Source organism: Macaca fascicularis, chromosome 16, assembly GCF_037993035.2.
Source record: "Macaca fascicularis isolate 582-1 chromosome 16, T2T-MFA8v1.1".
Lineage (NCBI taxonomy): Eukaryota > Metazoa > Chordata > Mammalia > Primates > Cercopithecidae > Macaca > Macaca fascicularis.
The window spans coordinates 62,561,020-62,570,016 of NC_088390.1; the positions used below are offsets into that span (position 1 = coordinate 62,561,020).

General features: G+C 55.9%; 1 protein-coding gene across 2 annotated transcripts; it reads right to left on the reverse strand.

The window, feature by feature from the left end:
* Positions 1-3,663: 3,663 nt before the first annotated feature.
* KRT19 (keratin 19) lies at positions 3,664-8,556 on the reverse strand. Of its 2 annotated transcripts, none has more exons than XM_005584184.4 (6): positions 8,076-8,556; positions 5,331-5,413; positions 4,984-5,140; positions 4,415-4,576; positions 4,179-4,304; positions 3,664-4,045 (listed from the first exon to the last, which is right to left on the reverse strand). In XM_005584184.4, exons 1-6 carry the CDS (start codon positions 8,493-8,495, stop codon positions 3,791-3,793), a joined length of 1,203 nt encoding a protein of 400 aa, XP_005584241.3. In that variant the 5' UTR covers positions 8,496-8,556; the 3' UTR covers positions 3,664-3,790. The 2 variants fall into 2 exon arrangements, with proteins under 2 accessions (XP_005584241.3, XP_073875667.1); XM_074019566.1 differs by having other exon boundaries at positions 4,415-4,681.
* Positions 8,557-8,997: the final 441 nt, after the last annotated feature.

Below are 8,997 nucleotides of genomic sequence, written 5' to 3' on the forward strand. Positions count from 1 at the left end.
TGTGGAAGGGAAGAGATGGGAGATTGGCGGGCAGGCTGGAAGACACTGGAGATCTTGAAGACCAAGGCATCACTTCACAAAGATGGGGAGTTGAACACTCAGGAGAGCCCTTTTCTCTGCCACCGGCTCAGGGACACCTTTCCAGGGACAACTGACACCTGTGGGCAGTGCCTCTTGGAGGTGTGGCCCGGCCCTCCGGACCTGGCCCCAGGGCTTACAGAAACTCAGGAAGAGGATTCCTAGCCCAGGTTGCAGCATGGTGAAGTGGACAGGGCTCCGGAGTCCCTCAGGCCTGGGGTTTAAATCCTGGCTCTATCAATTACCATGGTAAGACTGTGAGGCCCGGGTTCAAATCCTGACTCTACCAATTACCACGGTAAGACTGTGGACATTTACCTTTTTAAGTCTGCATTTCCCTGTGGCGGGGGCACTCTCAACTCTCACTTCCAGGGAAGCCGTGCGGCCCAACAGTCACCATCCTGCCTCCTCCTGGATCCCCACCCAGGTGCCAGACATGCAAGGGCCAGGGTGCATGACCAGCACCTGGGCCTGAGTGCCCTCACCAGGAGGGGCTTTGTCATTGGGCATCAGAACATGCCCTGTGAGCCTCAGCATGTTCTTCGGCTCAGCGGCATCGCTCTGCCATAGCCAGCGCCCGTGGGGCAACGCAGGGTGTTCTTAGGTCCTTCTTTTGCTGTAATAGCATAATCCTTTACTTCTACCCTGCACTTTGTGATTCACAAAGGACTTTTGCTTCCATCGCCTCTTCTCATCCTCCCAACAGAGGGTGACCCCCACCCAAGATTCAGAAAGAACGAAATTGAAACTTGGAGAAGTGAAGCAACTTGTGCCAGGTGGCACCAGTGGTAAGGGGCAAAGCCAGGACTCAAACAGGTCCTCACACCCTCAACCAAACAGGGCACGGGAAAAAGAGTCCTTCCTGCAGACCCCACATTCCTGCATCTGAGCTGGGCTGGCAAGGGGAACTGCCAGCCAGCAAGGCTGGGGGTGGGTTCCTTCTCGCCCAGCTCCACAGTGAGCCTGGCCTCCAGTGCTGGGCACACACAGTGTGGTATTGTCTCATGGTGGGAGGGTATTGTCTTTTCCTCCGAAAGAAAAATAATCAAACTCAGATCATCCAGAGCTCATTAAAAGCCTCTGCAGACATTGTGGCCCCAGCAATTAATACAAGAACAATTACTGGCCCATCACCCCGGGGTGAGGAAGGGCTGGACCCCAGCCAGATCCCCTTCTGCACCTGACTCTCCTCCAGCAGCCCCGCGAGGTGGCTTTCCCTACACTCACAGGCCCGGGCCAGGGGCGGCAGCTCACACACAAACCCCTGGTTTCAGTCCAAACCGCTACCGTGGGCTCCAGATCTGGGTGGGGCCCGGGGCCTCTTCATTAGCCCAGGTGGGATGGCCTTGCGAGGATAAAGCTCTGTCTGGCCCCAGCCCAGGCTGTAGCCCCGGCCCTGCCCCAGGCAGCCTGCCCAGGATGCTGTGCCAGTTTCTGATCTTTGCCCACTGCAGCCAGATGGGGCCGTCTGTGGAGTCAGCCGTTTCTCCTTGGAATGAGGCAGTGCAGCCCGGTGGAAAGAGAATCAACGTCTCTGAGCCTGGTTCCTGATTTAAACTGGGGCTGTTAACAGACTCCGCCAGCCTCAGGGCCATAGTGAGCATTTGAGGGCACAAAGAGAAGGAAGTCTTCATCAACCTTAGAACCCTCCCACACCTCCCCTGTTCCTCAGGGAAATGCCACGGACCGAGGGCGTGACCTGGAGCCCAGAGACATACCTTTAAACCGCTCTTTTCCGGTTTACCAGGTGGGTGGCTTTGGGTAATGACCCTCCTCTCCCTGATCCTCAGTCTACCAATCAGGAAAATGGGAATAACTCCAGCCCAGCCTGACTCTCAGATGGAGCAAGATGACTCACAGGAAATGCTCAACAGACTGAAGTGGCCACAATGACCAGGAGGTAGAGGCGCTCCCCCCAACTCCCCCACTCCCCTCTCTCTCCTATCCCAGGTCTCCAGTCCAGCCCCACCCCGCACAGTGCACACACAAAGGAAGGCTTCATTCCTGACACTCGGGCCTGAGACCTGACAGTCACCTGCCCCACCTATGTGGGCCCAGACCCCGCCCCACAGCCACATTCCAGGGGCCCCTGAGGCAGAGGGAAGGTTTCAGCTATGACAAGGGAGGCTTTCATGGGCAGGGACAGGTGCTTCTGGGCAGTCCCAGCTGGGGGTGCAGCCAGGCCTCTCCCTCTAACTCCAAGGCTTCCTGAGAAGTGGGGGGTGGGGGTTTGTGGGTGCTGGAGGCCAGGACAGCTGGGGAGGGGGCAGAAGGGGGTCCCAGTCCAGGCTACAGCAGGGGGGCTCTGGGGTTACATGTTCATAATCAACCTGAGACCCACAGGAAATGGAGGAAACAGCTCCTCCTTCGGGCCATGGCCATGATGGGGTCTCCGGTCTCCTTAGCAGGGTGCTGAGTACATTTGGCAGCATGGGGTGTGGAACTAATATCCCTCACTTGTCCCCGTTACTCACAGGATTGGGCCTGCAGCCCTCACCTCTCCACCAGGAAGAAGTGGGACTTCTTTTGGGGCCTCGAGAGTCCTTACCTTGAATTGGCCTCAGTTCTTGGCAGCTGAACTGTAAACCACAGGAGCAGGGCCATACCCACCCAAGGGCAGAGTTGTACCAGGAAGCTGGGACTTCGTTCTATTGCTGGCCCAGGGCAGGCCCCAGGCAAGCCAAGTTGGGGGTCTCTTTGGGAGGTCTGGGTCACTGCTGGGTCCCATTCCAGGCTCTGGGCCCAGGTATGGGCTGGTGGGCATTAAAGGGCTTATGCAGGGCTGCCCCAAAAATGGGTGAATGTGTTAGTGCATGCACACACACAACACACACTGACAGGTACAGCCTCCCCAGCCTTGCTCCAAGCAGGATGCCTGGCCCCAAATCCCGTTTCGGTGAGGTGGAGAAATGTGTCAGGAGGAACTGCCCCTAGGGATCCCCAGCCTGAGCCTTCCTATGGAGCGAGACTGGAATGTCAGCAAGATGGGCACCAGGGGCATCAACTCCAGGAGACCACCTGGCTGGGGATGGCACCATGGGCTAAGAATCAGGTAACTTAGGTTCTAGTTCTGGCTCTACCGTGTAGTCACTGTGTGGCCTTGGACAAGTTACTGAACCTCTCTGAGCCTATTTCCTGATCTATAACATGCAGCTCACACTACCTTTTAGGGCTGTTTTTTATTCAATGGCACATAGTATGTGTTCAATAAATTTCACACAGATACCTCAACCCCCCGGGGAGTAGAAAGAAAACTAAATCTGGAAGCAAAAACAATTTCAAATCCCACCTTTGCCATGCGTTAGAGTAGCTACATATAGAACAAACCACTTCACCTCTCTGAGCCTTAGTTTACCTCTGTAAAAAGGAAGCAACGCTTATTTCACAAGGTTATTTTAAGGAACAGGTTGAATAAATGAAGCCTTCTGCTTCTGCAAACAGGAATTACCATTACAGGCAAAGTATGTGAGTATCCTCCCCCCGCTTTCCTGGGACAGAGTGAACTTTGGTTCAAATAAAACCTAAACACGGCCAAGGCCTAACCCATTTCTCCATGGGCTGAAATAACAAACCGAACATCCTTCCTCCCTTGGACAATAAAATTTTATTGGAAGGTCAGGGGAAGAGCCAGGGGTAAGGGTCCCTTCCTTCCCATCCCCTTACCCAGGAGACACCCTCCGAAGGACAGCAGAAGCCCCCAGAGCCTGCTGCCTCAGAGGACCTTGGAGGCGGACAGGTTGTTGTAGTGATCTTCCTGGCCCTCGAGCAGGCTGCGGTAGGTGGCAATCTCCTGCTCCAGCCGCGACTTGATGTCCATGAGCCGCTGGTACTCCTGATTCTGCCGCTCACTATCAGCTCGCACATCACCCAGCTGGGCTTCAACACCACTGATCAGTGCCTGGATATGCGCCAGCTGGGCTCCAAAGCGCGCCTCGGTTTCTGCCAGTGTGTCTTCCAAAGCAGCTTTCTGAGGGTGGGGGGGGGGGGTTACTCAGCAGAGCCTGGTTCCCAGACAGGGCGTGGGCACAGCCACCAGCCAGGTTGCCCTAGGCTGTAAGCGCATAAGTGTGCATTGCACAGGGAAGCAGGGGGACACATACCATGCTCAGCTGGGACTGCAGCTCAATCTCAAGACCCTGGAGGGTGCGCCGCAGGTCAGTGACCTCGGACCTGCTTATCTGGAGCTGCTCCGTGTGGCCAGCCACCTCCCGGTTCAATTCTTCAGTCTGCATAGAAAGGAGGAAGAGGAAATAAGCACTGAGGCAGACCTTCACGTAGGGAACACGAAGCCCTCCCCTTGCCAACCCCCAAAGGGTGCCTGCTTCCCTCTGCGTACCCGGCTGGTGAACCAGGCTTCAGCATCCTTCCGGTTCTGCTCGGCCATGACCTCGTATTGGCTTCGCATGTCACTCAGGATCTTGGCGAGATCGGTGCCCGGAGCCGAATCCACCTCCACACTGACCTGGCCTCCCACTTGGCCCCTCAGCACACTGATTTCCTGAAAAGATACAGCAGAGATGGGCATGTCAGGGCCCAGACCCCGCTGGGCCTGGCCCAGGTCACTTCCCCACCCTCCCACTTGGCCCCTCAGCACACTGATTTCCTGAAAAGATATAGCAGAGATGGGCATGTCAGGGCCCAGACCCCGCTGTGCCTGGCCCAGGTCACTTCCCCACCTTTCAGGCCAAAGGGGCTTAGTTTTCAGGTACAGACCTAGTAACTAGCACTGGGGGACAGACTGGGTCATCACTGATTCCTCTTGGAACCCTGGGATCCATAATCCCACACCCAGGGCCATGGTGAGGGTGCACCAAGTGTTACCATGGTCAGAGAATACAGAATAAAAGAGTCTTCAGCCCTGGGAGGTTAGGGAAGGATGGAAGAAAGACCCAGCTTGAAACCCACCTCCTCATGGTTCTTCTTCAGGTAGGCCAGCTCTTCCTTCAGGCCTTCAATCTGCATCTCCAGGTCAGTCCTGGCCAGGGTCAGCTCATCCAGCACCCTGCGCAGGCCGTTGATGTCGGCCTCCACGCTCATACGCAGAGCTTGCTCGGTCTCAAACCTTTCAAAGGAAATAGTTGCAGCCAGGCAGAGCTTCCCCGGCATCTCTGAAGACTTCCCTACCTCCCCAGATTTCAGGAGTCCATAAGGGGTTAGCTTCAGGCCAGCTAGGCTAGGTGAGGGCAGATTCCAAAGCCTCCAACCCCTACCCAGGTCCCGGCTTCTGCAGCACCCAGGGCAGAGACACTCACTTGGTTCGGAAGTCATCTGCAGCTAGACGGGCATTGTCGATCTGCAGGACAATCCTGGAGTTCTCAATGGTGGCACCAAGAATCTGGAAGGCAGAGGCAGAGGTTGGCACCAGTTCAACACACAGGCACTGCCCACTTGCTTTCTTCCCAGAAGAGAGAGGGGAGCAAATGAATATACCCCAGCTCCCTAGAGACCAAAACCCTAGCCAACATCTGCCGCCCATTTGCCCACTCTCTGGGAGGCCTTGGAAATAGTCCATGCCCAGGAGCTAGGGCAGGAGGAAACACTGGAGCCAGGGGGGCATGGGCGGGGGAGGGCAGGAAGGCAAGCCTGGGGAGGAAATCTCTGAGACCTGTGTGCAATTAAACTCTAAATGGCCTGAAGAAGGTCTATAAACCAGATGCGGGGGAGATCTTATCTATACCTGTCCCCCCTACACTCCCCTCCAACTACGCAAAGCACATTTTGCCCCCAGGGAAGAGAATCCCATTTGTTGAGTATCTATTATGTGCCAGGCACTTTGTATCTCATCTTTTATAGCTTCTGGAACCTCACTGCTAGGTCAGCGTGTACTCCTATCTTACAGAGGTGGAAACTATAAAGTTTAGGATGATGCCTCATCCAAATTCACCCCAACCTGAGGTCTTTCTGACCTAAGGGGCGCATTCACAACAGCCAGCTTATATTGATTAAGGTAATTGGGTTCTGTTTTTTCAAAGAGCAGGCCATCACTCATTAGTCAATGCACCAGGTGGTGATTGTATAGTTTTTCTGTTTGTTTCTTTGTTTGTTTGTTTGAGAGTCTCGCTCTGTTGCCCAGGCTGGAGTGCAATGGCACGATCTCGGCTCACTGCAAGCTCCACCTCCCGGGTTCACGCCATTCTCCTGCCTCAGCCTCCCGAGTAGCTGGGACTACAGGCGCCACCATGCCCAGCTAACTTTTTTGTATTTTTAGTAGAGACGGGGTTTCACCATGTTAGCCAAGATGGTCTCGATCTGCTGACCTCGTGATCTGCCCACCTCGGCCTCCCAAAGTGCTGGGATTACAGGCGTGAGCCACCACGCTCAGCCGATTGTGTAGTTTTTTTAATGCAACAAAATAGGTTATAAAATATCAGAGGGGATTTCCCATAGTATGGTGAGAATTGTTTCACCCATTCATGTGTGTGTGTTTGCACACACACACAGAGGTGAGAAAAAGAACACGTAAGGGGGCATAGTAAAATGTACTTATTGTCCCAATTTTTTTTGTTGTTGTTTTTGTTTTTTGAAGACAGGGTCTCATTCTGTTGCCCCAGGCTGGAGTGCAGTGGCACTGATCACGTACGGCTCACTGCAAGGCACACGCCACCGTACCCGGCTTTTTTTTTTTTTTTTTTTTTTTGGAGACAGAGTCTCACTCTGTCACCCAGACTGAAGTGCAATCGTGCAATCTCGGCTCACTGTAGGCTCTGCCTCCTGGGTTCCAGCGATTCTCCTGCCTCAGCCTCCCGGGTAGCTGGGATTACTGGCATGCACCACCACGCCCGGCTAATTTTTGTATTTTTAGTAGAGACAGGATTTCACCATGTTTGCCAGGCTGGTCTAGAACTCCTGGGCTCAAGCAATCCCCCCACCTTGGCCTCTCAAAGTGCTGGGGTTACAGGCGTGAGCCACAGTGCCTAACCCCTGTAGGTCACAATTTTAAAATTGTGTAATTTTAAATTTTAATTTAAAATTTTAAATTGTGTAATTTTAAATTTTAATTTTAAATTGTGTAATTTTAAATTTTAATTTAACATTTTAAATTGTGTGATTTTAAATTGAAACTGCATGTGTAAAGCACTGCTTTTGTTGGCTGTTGACATCTCTAGCGCTTCCTCCTGTTCTGTAGGTCTGGGTCTATGCCACGAGTACAGCACTGGAAAATATTTTGGGGATCTGTGTGTTGGGGGACCCAGCGTGTGCGGCTGTAAATGTTCCATGGCTTCTGATACATTTCTTCACGACCCGATAAATTTCTCCTTCCCTGCGGGTGGAGACCAAGCCCTACCCCTCAGGCCCCTTAGGGTTCCCCTGTAAGAGCCTGTGACGCAGATCCGTTCTTTCTCCCACAGGGAGCTGCCGCTGTACCGGGTCCTCCCGAGCAGAGGTTTACCAAGCCTCCCTCCTTTACCCCGCCCAGGGGCCACGACCGGCTCTCCCATTCTTCCTAAAGGAACGGGCCCCAGGGCCGGAGAGTGGGAGGAGGCCAAAGCCTGAGAGGGATGAACACCAGACCCTTCCGGCCAGAGAAACGGAATGCAGGAGGCCCCATGCTGCGGTGGTAGGGGGGCAAGACTGGCCCCGGGTGGACCAGATCACCAAAGCTAAACTCTCGCATCTTCCTGCGGCAGCGCGGCCCCTGGCCTAGACCTCTGGGCACTCTACAGCCGGGTCCCATCTCCTCCCCACTCTTCAGGCCTCGCTGACCCGCGCCCCTTCTTCCTCCCGGCGCTCAGACCTTGCCCCCGCCGCCTCCGGAGGCCCCACCTACTTACCTGCCCTGCCCAGTTCCCTCCCCTTTCCACCACCCCGGCCTCTGCATCCAGCCCCGAGGTCCTGTCCCGCACATCTCCTGTCCCCCTTTACTCGGCCACACCTGTGGACCCTCCCACGTCCTAACGGACTCCCGCCAGCCGCCCCTCCTGGAACCTCGCCCGGCCCGCGGGGCTGGGTTTCCGCGGCAGGTGCACTGCACTTCCCGCGGTCGGGCCTCCGCCCACCTTGTCCCGCAGGTCCTGGATGGTGGTGTAGTAGTGGCTGTAGTCGCGGGAGGGCCCGGGCCCCTGCTTCTGGTACCAGTCGCGGATTTTCACCTCCAGCTCGCCGTTGGCCGCCTCCAGGGCGCGCACCTTGTCCAGGTAGGAGGCCAGGCGGTCGTTGAGGTTCTGCATGGTGAGCTTCTCGTTGCCCGCCAGCAGCCCGTCGGACGCGGCCAGGACGCCGCCGTAGCCGCCGCCGTAGCCCCCGGAGGAGGACGAAGACACGAAGCGGGCAGAGGACACGGACACACCGCGGCCGCCGGAGCCCCCGTGCATGCTGGGCGCGCGAAAGGCGACCCCCGGCCCAAAACGCACGGAGCCGCCGCCCAGGCCTCCGAAGGACGACGTGGCCGACGACTGGCGATAACTGTAGGAAGTCATGGCGAGGCGGAGCACGGACGGAGCGACCCTGGTCCCAGACGCTGCGATTCGCGGAAAGAGCGGAGAGGCTCTCACCTGGCGCCTTTTATGCCCGGGGCCGGTGGAGGGGGGAAGGGAGGAATGGTGTCAGGGGCGGATATCTGAGCCCTGAGGAATTTGCAGCCTCCTGAGAGCAAATATGGGCGCTCTCCCCATTGGTCAATTCCCTCCCCTCCCAGAGACCAGAGGCCCCTGCCCTCCAGAGCTGCCCCGCCCCGGTCCGCGCAGAAGCTCCGACCCACACCGCGCCCCCACTCTCGCTCTGCAGACCCTCTTCTGGACTTTCCCCCATCAGGGACGTACTTAGACACCCCTGTCCCTGGAAGCCACGTTCTGACCCTTTTAGATCACCCAGAGTTTGACACCACTGGGCATTACAGTCCCTCTGGGGTCATATTCCTGCACACCCCCGACCCAGTGATTTTGTTCTTGCTTTTTTTGGAGACAGAGTCTCTCTCTGTAG

Bases quoted from the DNA above. Each gene is read 5' to 3' on its own strand.
- KRT19 (XM_074019566.1), bottom strand. From the start codon at position 8,495: ATGACTTCCTACAGTTATCGCCAGTCGTCGGCCACGTCGTCCTTCGGA. The intron at 5,141-5,330 runs GTGAGTGTCTCT...TTCCTTTGAAAG, and splicing joins GCAGATGACTTCCGAACCAA to GTTTGAGACCGAGCAAGCTC. The intron at 4,305-4,414 runs GTACGCAGAGGG...CTTTCTATGCAG, and splicing joins AAGCCTGGTTCACCAGCCGG to ACTGAAGAATTGAACCGGGA.